At 48.6% G+C, this 17,884-nt stretch overlaps 1 protein-coding gene across 5 annotated transcripts in view; it reads left to right on the top strand.

Annotated features, from left to right (window-relative positions):
• The window catches only part of frmpd3 (FERM and PDZ domain containing 3), a 648,120-nt gene that overhangs the window by 468,020 nt on the left and 162,216 nt on the right, over positions 1 to 17,884 (top strand). For all 5 annotated transcript variants that reach the window (XM_038775294.1, XM_038775295.1, XM_038775293.1 and 2 more), the window contains one exon: positions 16,059 to 16,104. In XM_038775294.1, the coding sequence (XP_038631222.1) occupies positions 16,059 to 16,104 (46 nt within the window). The remainder of the gene's footprint in view (positions 1 to 16,058; positions 16,105 to 17,884) is intronic.

Here is a 17,884-nt window from a genome sequence, read left to right as displayed (position 1 = left end):
ACTGGTCGGATGATATCGAGGCCTTCCAATCGGTTGAGTTCGTCTTTGACTTTCACCACAGCGCATAGGGGACCAGACGGACCCAGTGGTACTTTGGCTGGGCCTCAACATCCCCATATATCTTGGCCATGGCCCTCCTGGAAGACTTCTGTGTTCTTCCACAAGACTTCGTAAAGTCCTCCAGTGCCCATCTGGATGATCTATTGCCAGTCCAGCCAGAGACATTATGTCCAATCGTGGTACAGCAGACTCAGTCCGGGGCCCTGCACTATTATTAACAGCAGCCTAATGGATTGCTGCCCATAAATAACTGGAGTCATCGTCATGCCTGCTATGGCTAGGGGTTCCCCCGTATAGGCCGCTAACCTTGCCTCAGTGTCCCGCAAACCCAACTGTTGAACTCAAGTCCTGATTCTCTTGAAGGTCTACCTCCCCATTACTGAAACTGCGCCCCTATATCAAATTCTGTTTCTAACGCGTGGCTGTTCATCTGGGCCGGGATTCTCCCGGCGATCGGGGGGTGCCGGCGTGTCAGAGTGGCGTGAACCACTCCGGCGTCCTCCGCACCTTTAGGGGCTAGGCCTGCGCCGGAGTGGTTTCCACTCCGCCGGCTGGCGTGAACGGCCTTTGGCGCCACGCCAGCCGGGGTCGAAAGGACTTCGCCAGCCGGCATAAGTCCGCGCATGCGCCGGAGCATCAGCGGCTGCTGACGTCATACCGGCGCATGCGCAGGGGAGGGGGTCTCTTCCGCCCCCGCCATGGTGAAGGCCATGGTGGGGGCGGAAGAAAAAGAGTGCCCCCACGGCACAGGCCCGCCCGCCGATCGGTGAGCCCCGATCGCGGGCCAGGCCACCGTGGGGGCACCCCCCGGGGTCAGATCGCCCCGCGCCCACCCCCCAGGACCCCGGAGCCCGCCCGCGCCGCCAATCCCGCCGGTACCATAGGTGGTTTAATCCACGTCGGAGAATTCCGCCCTGACAGTAATCCTGATGGATGCAACTCGTGGCACAGAAATTTAATGCAATTGCATACACTCCTTGTCATCAGCCTGGTCTCAGTGGAGAGTCCAAACTCTGGGCTGGTGTCTCCCTCAGGTAGAATAGAATACCTATAGTGCATAAGGAGGCCATTTGGCCCATCAGTTCAGCACCAACCCTCAGAAAGAGCCCCAACCCAGGATCACTCCCCTGCTCTATCCCCTGTAACCCCACCAAACCTTTAGACATTAAGGGGCAGTTTTGCATTGCTAATCCACTTAACCAGCGCATATTTGGACTGTAGGATGAAACCGGAGCACTCAGAGGAAACCCATGCAGACATGGGGAGAACATTCAGACTCTGCACAGTCACCCAAGATGAGAATCGAACCTGGGTCGCTGGTGCTGTGAGGCAGCAATGCTATCAGCTGTGTCATCATGCCACCCATTAGGGTAGGGTGGCGGGTTTTCTGGCTGACCCTTGGTTTCCTAGCCCTGCAGTTTCGCTGGCTGCAGGTCCCGCACCATCTTGGATCTTCGTCCATTGACTCCGCAGAGGTGTATCGCCTGGCTGAAGCGACCCTTGACCAATGGGCATGGACCTAACAATGTTCAGACCAGGGCGGGTTTCTAGGGATCCCTATCCTAGGGGACTCTGTTTGTCGAAACAGGGGACCTTCCTACTCTGTTTACCTCCATCCCTGACATCCCCTAGATTTCCAGGACTCCCTTCTCTGTGCTCTCCTGTGAGAGTAAAATCTCAACAACCTTTTTTAGGTCCAGCAACGACTTGGTCAGTAATTTCCTCTGGGTCACCATATTATTTAATCCACATACAAGGTGGTCCCATAACATCTCGGGTAGGGATGGCCCATAGTTTCAAAACTCGGCCAGTTTGTATAAGCGCTCCACAAATTCAGTAATGGCCTCCCCTGGGGTCCTCTTGGACATATTAAATTGGTACTTCTGTACGATAACTAATAGCTTGGGTCGTAGTTATTTGCCACAAGTACCACTAACTCTTTGAATGTCTTAGAGTCTGTGGTCGCGGGTTATATTGGGCTCGTAGAGTCTGTGGTGGCGGGTTCTATTGGGCTCGTAGAGTCTGTGGTGGCGGGTTATATTGGGCTCTTAGAGTCTGTGGTGGCGGGTTATATTGGGCTCTTAGAGTCTGTGGTGGCGGGTTATATTGGGCTCATTATGACACTGAAAGGCTGGCTCCACAGGCGGTCAGAAGAATCATCATCTGGCGATCAATCCCAATGATAGCGCTAGCCTTAAAAATTAACATATACACTCTGCATACTGAGTCCCGTGCTCTACACCAACATAGACCAAAGAATGGCATTTTCAAAATGGTCCAAATCTTATTCGTTCGTGAAGAGACGTGGTCATGCTCAAATTGTTAGTAGCGCCGACTGAAATTCCGCTTTATCCTCATCGCTAGTTTCGTGGTCATGGAGGAGTCCGGAAATGAAAGGCAAAAAATAGTTTCTTTCCAAAAGGAATGTATTTACAAGTAACAGTTCGAGTCGGGACTACTCTGCACCTCGGATCCTACCTGGTACTGAATTAACTAGCCCGCTGATGGGCCTCTGCCCCTTCGTGGGGGGAGCTGTCACTCCACGGCACTCATGGGACGATTAACTGGGTCGCCCTCGTGGATCTCATGGGAGTTATAACACTAGGGGCTGGTTTAGCTCACTTGGCTAAATAGCTGGCTTTTAAAGCAGACCAAACAGGCCTCCCTGGACAGGCGCCGGAATGTGGCGACTAGGGGCTTTTCACAGTAATTTCATTGAAGCCTACTCGTGACAATAAGCGATTTTCATTTCGTTTCACTAATAAATTATCCCTCATACCATGGGATCTTGCCTTGTGTACTAAACGTTTGTGCGGCACCTTATCAAAGACTTTGTGGAAGTCCAGATATAGTACACCAGCCGGATCCTCATTATCTACTTGGCTTGTTACATCTTCATTCGGCCAATCACAATTCTTTGCACAAAACGTTTGGGAGGGTAACATTCTTGAACTTATTTTTGCAGTAGTATTTTCTTTGAAAGACATGACATGATGGATACTGCACAGCTCCACTGAATGAATTTGAAAATACATTTGTAACAATGAAGTTTGTGTGTTTTTTTGATCAGTTTGTTATAGGCGGGAGGGAGGTTAATTTAAACTTTCTGTTCTCACCACTTCCATAAATAAAACATTGTTTGGACTTTGTTCTGCCTTTATAAGTATTTCCAAAACCCTCTGTTTTGCTGTGATCTAATTTAATGTATTTTATTGCAAACATGTATCAAAACAGGTTACAGCAAATAAACACCTCGGGAAACATAATTCCAAACAATCAACTTTACAGCCTGTACAGATTTTTCCCTTTTCACAGCAGCCTCTCAAACACGGTCACAAACATCCCCCACCTTTCCTCAAACCCCCCTGAGGAGCCCCTTAACTCATACTTTCTCTTCTCTAATCGCAGGAAGTCGTACAGATCACCTAACCAAGCCTCTATCCCGATGGTGATGCCGCTAATTTTCTATTAATAACCCCACAGCAAACTCGAGATAGGGGAACTCAAAGGATTGGTTTACTTGCACACTCTTAAACCATAGAAGGAGGGCCGCCATGTTGCCTTTTGTGCACAAAGACAATAAAAGGGAATAAAGAAAAGAAAGATTTAAAGAGAAAAAAACTACAGAGAAAATAATTATTGTTTGACATGGATTCAAGAGTTCAGCACCAAAGTCCAGTGAGGTATTCCTTTACAGAGGTTGGCAGGCTAAAACCAATGCTGTATTAGTCATGCAGATCGGCATGCAAAGGTGAATTATAAGCGATGGTACAGAATTCCAAGTAGTGGCAGTATAGATGAGAGCCAGATATTCAGCCTCTTTAATCCACAGGGGTCGTCATTATCTCTTCAGAGATAACAAGATGCAGGTTTCTGCAATACTGTCATGTTAACACCTTCTGTTCGAGGGTCACAGGCAGACATAATTTCAGCCAATTTAAAAGGTCTTTATCCAGTTATTAAAATTTTAGAAATAGCTAAGGGGATATCTATGAATGTTTTCTAAATTGCCGTGGGTCATCCACGAGGACGAGATGGGGTTCGTGAAGGGAAGGCAGCTGAACACCAACATCCGGAGGCTCTTAAATGTTATTATGATGCCGGCGGTAGCGGGGGAAGCGGAGATAGTGATGGCTCTAGACGCGGAGAAGGCCTTTGATAGGGTTGAGTGGGGGTATGTGGGAGGTGCTGGAAAGGTTTGGGTTTGGGGAGGGGTTTGTCAGATGGGTGAGGTTGTTATATGAGGCCCCGATGACGAGCGTGGCCACGAATAGGAGGAGATCGGAGTACTTTCGGTTATACCGAGGGATGAGACGGGGGTGTCCCTTGTCCCCCTTGCTCTTTGCGTTGGCGATCGAACCCCTGGCCATGGCGTTGAGGGAGTCGAGGAACTGGAGGGGACTGGGGAGGAGCACCAAGTGTCGCTTTATGCGGATGACTTATTGCTATATGTGGCGGGCCCAGTGAGGGGAATGCCGTTGGTGATGAAGATTCTCAGGGAATTTGGGGACTTCCCAGGGTATAAGCTCAAACTGGGTAAGAGCGAGCTGTTCGTCGTGCACCCGGGGGACCAGGAGGAGGGGATTGATAGGCTCCCACTAAAAAGGGCGGAGAGGAGCTTTAGGTACCTGGGAGTCCAGGTGGCCAGGAGCTGGGAGGGCCCTACACAAACTTAACCTTACAAGGCTGGTGGAGCAAATGGAGGAGGAGTTTAAAAGATGGGACATGTTGCCGCTGTCGCTGGCGGGCAGGGTGCAGTCAGTCAAGATGACGGTGCTCCAAGGTTTTTGTTCCTGTTCCAGTGCCTCCCCATCCTTATCCCGAAGGCCTTTTTTAGGAGGGTCAACAGGAGCATTACGGGATTTGTATGGGCGCACGGGGCCCCGAGGGTGAGAAGGGTGTTTTTGGAGCGGGGCAGGGATGGGGGGGGCTGGCGCTGCCCAACCTCTGTGGGTACTATTGGGCTGCCAACGCAGCGATGCTGCGTAAGTGGGTAATGGACGGGGAAGGGGCAGCATGGAAGAGGATGGAGATGGCATCCTGTATGGACACGAGCCTGGAGGCGCTTGTAACGGCGCCGTTGCCGCTCCCTCCAACGAGGTATACCACGAGCCCGGTAGTGGCAGCTACCCTCAAAATTTGGGGGCAATGGAGACGGCACAGGGGGGAGGTGGGGGTCTCGATGGGGTCCCCGATACGGGGGAACCACCGGTTTGTTCCAGGGAGAATCGATGGCGGGTTCCTGAGTTGGCACAGGGCAGGTGTTAGGAGGTTGAGGCCCTTCCTGTGGAGGGCACTCATGGAACGATTGTTCCAGGGAGAATCGATGGCGGGTTCCTGAGTTGGCACAGGGCAGGTGTTAGGAGGTTGAGGGACCTGTTGTTGATGCGAAGTTTGCGAGCCTAGGTGAGTTAGAGGAGAATTTTGGGCTCCCCTCGGGGAACATTTTTAGGTACATGCAGGTAAGGGTGTTTGCCAGGCGGCAGGTGGCGGGGTTCCCTCTGTTGCCCCCACGTGGGGTCCAGGACAGGGTGCTCTCGGGGGGGGTGGGTTGGAGGGGGGAGGATTTTGGACATGTACCAAGTGATGCAGGAGGTAGACGAAACCTCGGTGGAGGAGCTGAAGTGTAAATGGGAAGAGGAGCTGGGTGAGGAGATTGAGGTGGGGATGTGGGCGGATGCTCTGGAAAGAGTGAACTCCTCCTCTTCATGTGCGAGGCTTAGCCTCATACAGTTCAAGGTGCTACATAGGGCTCATATGACCGGGACGAGGATGAGTAGGTTCTTTGGGGGCGAAGACAGGTGAACTAGGTGCTCGGGGAGCCCAGCGAACCATGCCCATATGTTCTGGGCATGCCCAGCGCTGGGGGAATTTTGGAAGGGGGTAGCAAGCACGGTGTCGAGGGTGGTAGGATCCAGGGTCAAGCCAGGCTGTGGGCTCGTAATATTTGGGGTTGCAGTGGAGCCGGGAGTGCAGGAGACGAAAGAGGCCGGTATCCTGGCCTTTGCGTCCCTTGTAGCCCGGCGGAGGATTGTTCTTCAGTGGAAGGATGCGAGGCCCCCAAGCGTGGAGGCCTGGATCAACGACATGGCGGGGTTCATCAAATTGGAGAGGGTGAAATTTGCCCTGAGGGGATCAGTACAGGGGTTTTTCAGGCGGTGGCAGCCTTTCCTAGATTTCCTGGCAGAATGCTAGGAAAATAGGCCGGCAGCAGCAGCAGCCAGGGGGGGAGGGGTTGTTCCGGTGGGTTGGGTTGAAGGGGCGTGTACACGTGTTCTTTGGTTATGATGGGTGTTAATCTATTTCTTCTTTTTGTATTTAACGGGGGTGGGGGGTTGTTCTTTCTTGTTTTTCTTAGTTGTTAATAATTTTTTTTTGTTAATATTTTCTGTTATTGATATTTTGTGAAAATCTGAATAAAAATTATTTTTTTTTAAAAAATGAATGTTTTCTAAAAAAAAAATATACAGTATGAAGACTGAGTTCCCTCACAGTTACTGGAAAATAAATATAGAGCAGATTTTTGCTTGGTTACACCAGTAATATTCGGGGCAGCACGGTAGCATTGTGGATAGCACAATTGCTTCACAGCTCCAGGGTCCCAGGTTCGATTCCAGCTTGGGTCACTGTCTGTGCGGAGTCTGCACATCCTCCCCGTGTCTGCGTGCGTTTTCTCCGGGAGCTCCGGTTTCCTCCTACAGTCCAAAGATGTGCAGGCTAGGTGGATTGGCCATGATAAATTGCCCTGAGTGTCCAAAATTGCCCTTAGTGGGGTGGGGTTGCTGGGTTGTGGGGATGGGGTGGAGGTTTTGACCTTGGGTGGGGTGCTCTTTCCAAGAGCCGGTGCAGACTCGATGGGCCGGGTGGCCTCCTTCTGCATTGTAAATTCTATGATAATATCAGCAAAATCCAGGACAATCAGCCAAATCAGCAGAAAAGATTGCAAAACATTAAACATAGATGAGATACAGCTCTTAAACCATTGGAGTTCATGGTGTCCTGCAATTGTTTACTTTAGTTCAAGCTTTAATTTGCCTGAATCAGGCCCCACTCACAAACTGGCCACAGACCCCGACCTAAATTATAAGAGTTTAATGATTGTGATGGTTCAGGAAAACTCTTCAAATTGTGTTTATTTTCTTAGTAGCACCGGCATCTGCGGGTATGTTTTAGAGTCTTCCATATTCAAACATAATTAATTTTCTTAAAGATTGAGTAGTAACACACAAAGACATGCAGCTACTGTAATCATTTACAATATGCCCTGGATTTTAACAGGTGGTGAATTTCTGGTAGAATGAGACCCAGTCGATTTAAATCATTCAGCCTGATTTAAACCCAGTGACTGATTTGCCATCCCTTATATATCAGAAATGGCAGTGATCAGCCATATAACCAATGTGTCTACAAGAACAGGTCAGAAGCCATTCTGCTGCTGCAAGTAACTCACCTCTTGATTTCCCAAAGCCTGTCTGCTATTTACACGGCACAAATCAGAAATCTGGAGAGAGATGGTGACGTTCAAGAGACAATTACTGCAGTCAGGGGCGATGATACCTTGAGGGTGGTGTTAAATGAAGCTTTGTGGGTCGAACTCAGGAATAAAAAGCCATATTGCTAGGTGTTTATTATAAACCCCCAGATAGCGGGAAATTGAGAAGCAATTATATGCGCAATTTGCAGAAGTGTGTATAAATAACAACAGGGTAATTATAGGTGATTTCAACTTTCCCAACTTTAACTGGGATAGCATTGTGTTAAGGGCTTAGATGGAGCAAAGTTCAGAAAATATATACAAGAGAACATTTAGCTCAACATGTGGTGAGTCCAACAAAGGATGGTGCAGTGCTGGACCAAATTCTGGGGAATTAAGCCTATCAAGTGGTTGATGTGATGGTGGGGGAACATTTTAGTGATAACAACCACAACATGGTGCAGTTTAAGTTTGTTCTGGACAAAGAAATAGACAAATTGCAGAAAAGGTCTTGGATTCGGGGAGAGCAGAATTTAGTAAAATAAGGCAGGATCTGGCCAAGGTAGACTGGAACAAGTTAATGGTGGGGAGATCTACAGAAGAGCAGTGGGAGGTATTCAAAGAGGAAATGGGGAGGGTACAGGCCCAACATGTTCCATTTGGGTAATAGGAAGGACTAACATGCCCAGAGAACCATAGATGACCAGATATATTCAGGATACAATGAGAAGGAAGAGAGAGGCTTTTAATAAGTAGAAGGGAAGCAAATCAACAGAGGCATCAGTGGAGTGCAGAAAATACAGATGGAGCTTAAGAAAGCAAATAAGAGAGCAAAGAGGGGATATGAAAAATCTCTAGCTGGTAAAAGTAGGGGAAAAGCCAAGATAGCCTGTAAGTATATCAATGAGAAGAGGATAACTAGGGAAAAAATAGGGACCAAGGGGGGAATCTGTGTGTGGAGCCAGAGGACATTGGTAGGGTGTTAAATGAATATTTCACATTTGTCTTCACCCAAGAGAATTAGGAGGCAGATATGGAACTTGGGAGAGAGAGACTGTGAGGTTATTGAGCAAGTTGTCATAGGAAGGGACAAGGTATTGGAGGTGTTGGCAAGCTTAAAAATGGAGAAATCTCCAGGTCCGGAAGAATTGTGTCCCAGGTTGCTGTGGGAGGCGACAGAGGATATTGCAGGCGCCCTGATCCAAATTTTTAATTCTTCTCTGACCACCTCTGAGAGCTGTCAGAGGACTAGAGATTTGCGAATGTGGTCCCACTATTTAAGAAAGGCTGTACGGATCAGCCAGAGAACTACAGGCCAGTGAGTCTGACGTCAGTGGTGGGGAAACTAATGGAGAAGGAGATTCTGTGAATACTCAGGGGGCATGGGTTTAATTCCCACCATGACAACTGGTGGAATTCAATTCATAAACCTGAAATATAAAACTACTCTCAGTAATAGTACCATGAAACTATCATCAATTGTTGTAAAATCCCATCTTGTTCACTAATGAAGGAAATCTGCGCTTCTTACCTGGTCTGGTCTGCATGTGACCCCCAGACCCACAGCAACACGATTGACTCTTATCTCCTTCTGAACTGGACTCGGAAACTATTCCGTTCAAGGACATTCAGGGATTGGAACCAAATTCTGGCTTTTTCAGCGATGTCCACTTCCCATGAAATAACAAAGAAAAAAATCAGAGGTGTGATGGAATAGTCTCCACTTGCCTGGATGAGTATAATTCTAACAACACACAGGATGCTAAGTACAATTAAAGACAAAGCAGCCTGCTTGATTGGCACCTCATCCACCACTTTAACATCCACTTCTTCCACCACCAATACACCATGGCTACAATGTAGCATCTCCAAGCTGCACTGCAGTAACTTGCCAAAGCACTTCTCAAGAACCTGACCTCTACTGTCTAGAAGGACACGGGCAACAGTTGCAAGGGAACGCCACCGCCTGCACCTTGCCCTCCAATATCACACACCACCCTGACTGGCTAATTTATCGCTGGTCAAATTCCTGGAACCCTCTCCCGAACAGCATTGAGGATGTACACCTGCACCACATGGACTGCAGCGGTTCAAGAAGGCAGCTCACCATTACCTTCCCAAGGCCAATTTGTGAATGGGCAATAAACTGTTGGCCTTGCCAACAACAGCCACATCAAGTGAATCGATCATTAGAAAACAGACTGCAGTTAATTATAACAACTAATGAGTTTTTAAAATTCTAGCTGTACTTTGTTCTGAATTTTTATGCAAGAACAAATTCTAGTTACCTTCACTGCTCCCATAAGTGATTTCACGACTGATTGATCTTATCACTGTGGTGTGTGAGTGTGGATTACAGAAAGCTAATCCTGGAATACTCTGTGAATTACCAATAACAACAGTATGTACAGGAACAGGAGTGGACCATTTTGCCTCTTCAAACATGTTCTACCCTTTAATAAGATCTTGACTGAACTGCTACCTCTGTGTACCTATTTTTGTCAGCATCCCTTGGTACGTTTGGTGACCAAAAATCCAACAATCTCAGTTTTAAAATAAAAAATGATCTTGCCAGTTGATATTTGCAAAACAGAATGCAAATTTGTACCAACTTTTTTGTATAAAAACGTTCTCTAATTTTACTCCTTAATGGATTGACTCTAACCTTTAGACTATGCTCCTTCGTCCTAGATTAATCAATCAGTAAAATATTTTTTCTCTATCTACTCTATCTTGACACCTTTAAAACTTCAATCAAATCGTCCCTTAACCTTCTCAACCCAGAAGTACAACCTTAGTTTGTGTAATCGCTCCTTGTAATTTAGGGCTGGATTATCCGGTTCCCCGGCTGCATGTTTCTCAGCGACACGCCGTTCACTGGCAGCGGGATTCTATACTCCAGTCGCTTGTCAATGGGATCTCCTATTAAAGCCACCCCACGCCGCGGGGAAACCCACAGGCAGGAATGCGCTGCTGCCAGGAAATGAGAATCGTAATGGCCAGAGAATTCCAGCCATAAACGCCAGAGTCTAGGGCCAGGATTTTCCGTCCGGGAGTCCAGGTGCTCCCACTATCGGAGAATCACGGCAAGTTCATGCTGCTGCTGGGAATGGCACCCAGGTGTCAGTCTCACTCCATAAGCATGCAAATCTATGGATGGTGGAGAGCCCTCCGGTCTCCCTCAGAATCCTACTATCGGGCTGCAAATTTGAGCGGGCAGCCCAAACGCAAAGTCCACCGGCAGGCCCCTCCCCCCCGCCCTAACAAAGAAAATCCTGCCTCCTCCACAAGACCCAAGCCCCCTCATCAGACCCCCCAAGCCCCCATCAGCCCTCTTGGTGAATTGTTTATTTATCTTTTCTTTCAAGCTTGAATGCATCTCATGTCCCCTGCTTTAAGGCTGACCACAATGTGCATGAATGCTGTTGCTATGATTGACAGCTATCCGCCACATCAAAGGAGCTCAATGGTTTCTTTTCACTTCCTCTTTTATTACAGCAGAAAACGGTTAGCTTTGCGCTTAGCACTTTGATGTGATCATTAAACTGTCAATCACAGGCTAGTGAAAGGTATTTCTCTGTGAAATTTTCATGGAAAGAAATTGAATGGCAGCTTTGCATTTCAAAGGGTTCTAGGGGATTTTAAGCCTTTTCGTATGTCGTGGGCCTTTGAGGAAGCTTCTGACACTTGTAAGAGTTGCTTTTTTAAAGGCATTTGTCTGAGGGAACAGATGTTTTGAAAGGGAGTGTGTTTCTGCTTTGATTCCTCACTGGACTCCCTGGACTGCTCATCAGCTGTCAGGCAGAGGAGTTCAAGCTGAGGAGAGCATCTCAAAATTAAAAAACTCAGACCAGGAGGATACGTTTTAGCAGGGGGTGATCCTTGGGTTGCCCAGGGCTGGAACGGGAGGCCTGGGGTTAACCCCTCATCCACAGTCCTTACCCCACCCCCCACCCCCAACCTCCAGGACCTTAGGGTAGCTTCAATGGGAAATCCCATTGACAAGCGGCAGGAGTAGAGAATACCGCTGCCAGCGAATGGCCTATCCCTGAGAAACACCTAGCTGGGGGACCGGAGAATGCAACCCCAGGTAACATTCTGGTAAATGTACACAACCCTCCCTATAAGGCCAATATATCCTTCCTAAGGTTTGGTGACCCGCCCTGCTCACAGTAGTCCAGGTGTAGTCCAGAGCCTGATTATTTTCTATACCTGTTGATGACATCTTAATTGGCCGGAATTCTCTGATGGTCGGGATTCACTTTTCCCACAGGCAGTGCACCGCCGCCAGCTGATTTTGCGTTGCCGTGGGGTGATTTCAATGGGATATCCCCTTGGCAAGTGGTGGAAAGATACCTGGGGCTGGTTTAGCACACTGGGCTAAATAGCTGGCTTACAATGTAGAACAAGGCCAGCAGTGTGGGTTCAATTCCCATACCTGCCTCTCTGAACAGGTGCCGGAATGTGGCGACTAAGGGCTTTTCACAGTAACTTAATTGAAGCCGACTCGTGACAATAAGCTATTATTATTACAAGGGGCTGGTTGAGCACAGGGCTAAATCACTGGCTTTTAAAGCAGGTCAACAGCACGGTTCAATTCCCGTACCAGCCTCCCAATCAGGCACCGGAATGTGGCGACTAGGGGCTTTTCGCAGTAACCTATTTGAAGCCTACTCGTGACATAAGTGATTTTCATTTTCATTTCAAGCTAGAACCCCGCCACCAGTAAACAGAGAAATACACGGCTGGGGAACTACAGAAAGCAGCCCATTGCCTGTGAACCTTTGGCCCTCTCCTGTTTCTAGATTTTTACCATACAGAAAATACCCTGTTTTATCTTTTTAGATTCAAAATGGTTGTGCTCACATTTGTTCACACAGAAATCCATTTCTCAGTTTCGCACATTGACTTAATCGATCAATATCTCTTAAAATTTTATGTTTCGACCTACACTGCTTGCAACACCAGCAAACTTTGTGTCATTGGCAAATTATATATATCGCTTTCTATCCTATCATCTCGTCATTAATAAATATGGTGAATATTTGCAACACAAACACATTCTTTGCAGGATACCACGAGTAACATTCTTCCAATTAAAGATCTGCACATTATCTCCGGTCTTTGTCTCATGTCAGTCAGACAATTTCCGTACCAGAGATTTCATTGGTATGTCTTTTTTGATTCTTCATATTGATTAGTTGTTTCCATATGTGGTAAGTTGACAAAGAAAAAAAGCATGTCAGAAACAGGGGGCTGGATCCTCCCAAAATGAGATAATGTGCGGGATTCTCCCCTACCCAGCGAGGCGGGCCGTACCGGCGCCGAGGAGTGGCGTGAACCACTCCAGCGTCGGGCCGCCCGGAAGGTGTGGAATCCTCCGCACCTTCGGGGCCTAGGCCGGCGCCGGTGGGGTTGGCGGTGCGTCAGCTGGTGGGAAAGGGGCTTGGTGCCATGCCAACCGGCGCCGAATGGCCTCCGCCGGCTGGCACGAGTTGGTGCATGCGCGGGAGCGCCAGTGTGTGCTGGCATCATCTAGCACATGCGCAGGGATGTTCTTCAACGCGCCGGCCATGGTGGAGGTTGATAGCAGCCGGCGCAGAGGGAAAGAGTACCCCCACAGCACAGGCCCGCCCGCCGATCGGTGGACCTCGCTAACGGGCCAGGCCACTGCGGGGGCACCCCCCGGGGCAAGATCCCCCCGCGCCTCCCCCGAGAACTCTTCAGGCTGCCCGGAGAGCCACATTCCGCCAGTACGGACCTGGTTTGATTTGCACCGGCAGAACCGGCCGGAAACGGGCGGCCGTTTGTCCCATTGCGGACCGAAGAATCACCACGGGGGCCACTGCCAGCGGCAGCCGACCGACGCGGCGTGATTCCCACCCCCGCCAACACCCCGGCGCCGGGGAATTCGGCAGCCGGCGTCGGGGCGAGATTCACGCCGTCCCCCGCCGATTCTCCGACTCAGCGGCGGGTCGGAGAATCCCGCCCTATATTCCCACGCCGGCGTATAAACGGTGGAGCTTTACTTCCGAAATTCCCATAAAAAATGTGGACTAATTCGTTGCCCTGCAGGGGGCTAGCAGGGACCCGGATTAAATCTCGCAGCTTTAGCTGCGGATATGGGGCCCCGCACTTCCAGCTCGGAGTCCCGCATGCACACGGCGGCGGCCTCCAGCAACTGCACCATGCTCCATGGCGGACTCAGACCACGAGCGACACTGAGAAACGAGACCCCCCCCCCCCCCGCAGATCTAATCCCCGGCCTCCTATAAGGCCCCCCCTGGCCTTCGAGCCACCCGTCCCCGGCCAGGGTGGCTGAGTCCGCAGCCGCCACGCTAGCATCCCGACCAGCAATAGGTGGTTAGTTCCACGCCGTCGGGAACTCGGTCGGTCGAGGATTGCTGGGCGGGCCACTGGCAATGCCCCCGGTTGCGCGGCATACTCTGTGGTCACACCGATTTTCAGGGCCCGGAGATTCGTCGGACCAGCGCGGGCCCAATTACAGCGTGAAAATGGATTCTCCCCCCCCCCCGCGCCAGCTGTGATTCCGGCACAGGGCTGCGGGGAATCCAGCCTAAGAATTTTAGCACAGCCATCTTCCATAGTACTGTTGATAGTGATTTGAAGAACATATCAGTTCTTTTAGCATAAAAACACAGCAAGATGGTGGGCAAAATGTACCAGGTTCAAGATTTTGTTTACGGACTTTGAAGGAATTGTGAGCACTTGTGGAAGGATCAATGATCCAACAGGAAGAGTGGAAGCATTCTGTGATAACAGCATTAAACAATTAGTCCTAAGGTTTAGTGGCATGTGGGTTGTAGTTGGGTGAATTGGTACCTTTAGAGTTTTGAATAATCCATGAGCATTTCTGGTATTTTGCAGCATCATAGGAGGTTATTTAGAATTTTTACAAATCTGAGGGGGTGGGGCACTACCATAAACGTGAATTTTTCAAACACGCCTCTTCTAAAATATCTTATCAAACAGTTTTCTGGGGCTGTGCGCCCCCACTGGTGGGATGGAGAATCCCGCCCTTTACCTTTGGCATTCAATGCAAAGAATTTATCAAATTCGTTGAGTCACTTTCGCTTTATCCATCATCATAAGGATTCCATTCTGGATCATATTTCTGGTACTTTTGCTTTCAGAATCACCTCCACAACAGATAATCTACTTCTCCATCAATTCAATAGATATTCTGTATTTTTAGAATGATCTGATGACACTTTGTGCACTTATGGCATCCCATGATTTGATAATGATACCACACAAAACATCACAGCGCCAGGGTCCCAGGTTTGATTCCCCGCTGGGTGACTGTCTGTGCGGAGTCTGCACGTTCTCCCCGTGTCTGCGTGGGTTTCCTCCGGGTGCTCCGGTTTCCTCCCACAGTCCAAAGACGTGCAGGTTAGGTGGATTGGCCATGCTAAATTGCCCTTAGTATCCAAAAAAAGGTTAGGAGGGGTTATTGGGTTCCGGAGATAGGGTGGAAGGGAGGGCTTAAGTGGGTCGGTGCAGACTCGATAGGCTGAATGGCCTCCTTCTACACTGTATGTTCTATGTTCATCAAGCGGGGGACCATACATTTTTCCATTTTGTGTGAAGATTTTTTTTCTCTGTCAAACATCCACCTATTTCATTCAGTGTGAACATGAACCTTGTTAAGTGGCTTGTTGAGGCCAATATCCAAAGGCTGAGCTCTGGTCATTAGACCCCTGGTATAACTGCAAAGTGGAAACTCATCAAGGCCCCTTCGGCAACACCTACCAAACTCACAACTGCTACCGTTTAGAAGAACAAGAGGAGCAGAAATCTGGGAACACCACCACCTGGAGATTCACCCCCAAGTCATTCACCATCTCGACTTGAAAATATATCACCGTTCCTTCACTGTCGCTGTGTAAAAACCCTGGAACTCCCTCTCTAACAGCACTGTGGATGTACCTACAGATCAGGGACTGCAACGGTTCAAGATGGCAACTCACCACCACCTTTGCAAGGACAATTATGAATGGGCAATAAATGCTGGCCTAGCCAACGGAGCTTCCACCCTGTATATGAATTTTTAAAAGTCTTCATAGGCACCTATTGATCGCTTTGGTTATATGGGATCCAAAAGTTTCCCACATTAATAAACTGTATGCTTTACGCATCTATTTCACACATTATTGATCTATGAATTCAATCCATCCACAATCATCAAACCATCATCATCGATATGTACAAAGAACTCCTGCTGGGAACTTGATCATTTTATTTAATTGACTGTATAAGCCAGTACACCGGTACATCTTCTAATGTGGGATACAAAATGGATTTCATGTGGATTTACGTATTTAGTTATTTTTTTTCCATATTCTAAATGTACTGTGTTCAGCTCCAAGAATTTGTGCAACACAATAGGGAAAGGAAAATTGTCATTTGTATTTTTGGATGTTTTCAAATACTGCCAGTGGTTTAATTTCCAAACTATGAAATCTGTACCTAATAATAATTGATCATTTATCTTTTCCAATAGGAATGGCAAGGATTCCATTATTCTGACTGTCCTTCAACCTCATCAAGTGAGTGTGCTCCTTAATTCTGTTGAATACTATCTGTATGTAGCCTAACAAGAAATTGTTTAAAACCTAGAAGCATCAGCTGGTTGATACCGCTCATAAAACTCAGAAATATTCGAGAATTGATTCCTAACCTAAACAGAATTTGTCGATCTCAGCATGGCAACAGTTGGGTGCTTCACCTGAATTATCAAATGCTTTGGTTCTAGCTCTTTGTTGTCCAGAAGCGTTTTCTGGGACGTGAATAGGATTGCCCTCTACCTTAATTATCTTTATGATTGAATATATTTACATTCACATGGATAGCAGCTACTTAGATGGAAGAATGCAATGAATCCCAACACTGTTACTGCCTTTATAAAAGGATAAGTATGGGAACAATTGAGGAGAAATTGGGGAAGGAGGAGGAGAAAATGATCTAGGTTTAAAACTGCAACATGAGACTAATAAAATATCTTGTTAATTTTACGTATCCTGAGCCTACAGGATATAAATATCTTCTGTTACGTTCCCAAAATGTTTTCACACATCTTCCCTTTAGAGACTGAATCATGCCTCCAATGGGAGGTCTCCTGTCCAATTAATACTAATAGGGGCAGAAATGGAGGCAGGTTTCAGGTGCAGAAGGCAGCCAACGCTGCGGCGCCTGGCTGACCCGAGGGTAAAAGTTTTGTGCCAAAGCCAGCTATGTGCCAAAGGGACCCCATATGACACAGAGAGCCAAAAGACTGGCACACCTGAGGGAGAGGAGCGAGGTCCTCTCATTCAGTTGGGTCATCTTTCTGTTCAATATCATCTCCATTTGTCACCCGCCCCCGGTGACCATGAAGGTCACCGCAGCCCTGAATCTTTATGCTATGGGTTCATTCCAGGGCTCAAGCAGGGACTTGCGTGGCATTTCCCAAGCCACAACCCACAAGTGCATCCATGAGGTCATGATGCCCTGTATGTCTGGGCAGCTGACTACATCAAATTTGAGCTGGACCAAGCCCACCATGATGTCCGGGCTGCAGGATTCTCTTCCTTCACCGGGATGCCCCAGATCCAGCGGATAATTAAAGGCACCGGCGGATCAGGGAGTGCCCTTCATTAACAGGAAGGGGTTCTACTCCCTGAATGTTCAACTTATGTGCGACCACCACTTCCGGATAATGCACATGTATGCACGCTTACCAAGGAGCGAGCATGACAGCTACATCCTGGGACACTCGGAGATCCCCGGCATCTTCAAGGATCATCCCAGGATGATGAGTTTGCACTTGGGGGATAAGGGGTACCCATTGAGGTCGTGGCTGATGAGGCCAGTGCAGAGGCCGGAGACCGATGCAGAATCAGGATATAACGAGGCCCATGTTGCCACCCTGCTGTCATTGAGCAGTGCTCAAAATGTGGTTCTGATGCCCAGACCACTCTGGTGGTGCACTGCAGTACACCCCCCAGAGGGTCTCCCACTTTGTGGTGGTCTGCTGTGCCCTCCACAACCTGGCACAGCAGCGGGGCAAAATGCTGGAGGAAGAGGGGCATGCAGCCTCATGAGAAGGAGGATGAGGAGGAGAAGGGGCTGGTGCACAAGCTGGGTGTAGCTGCAGGAGGAGCCGGAGGATAGGCATCGGCAAGGGTCCGGCATGTTTGGAGAACCAGGGAGGCCTAATTTGTACATCAGCCCACACATTCCTCTCCCTTCTTCCCCCCCCCCCCCCCATTCCCCAGCCCTCCTTCCCCCCATTCCATGACCCTCTTTCTCACCATTCCCTAACCCGCCTTCTCCTCATTCCCAACCCTC

This window comes from Scyliorhinus canicula, chromosome 17 (assembly GCF_902713615.1).
Source record: "Scyliorhinus canicula chromosome 17, sScyCan1.1, whole genome shotgun sequence".
Lineage (NCBI taxonomy): Eukaryota > Metazoa > Chordata > Chondrichthyes > Carcharhiniformes > Scyliorhinidae > Scyliorhinus > Scyliorhinus canicula.
The sequence above is the reverse complement of the archived record's forward strand: the minus strand, read 5'-3'. Positions and strand labels throughout refer to the sequence as shown.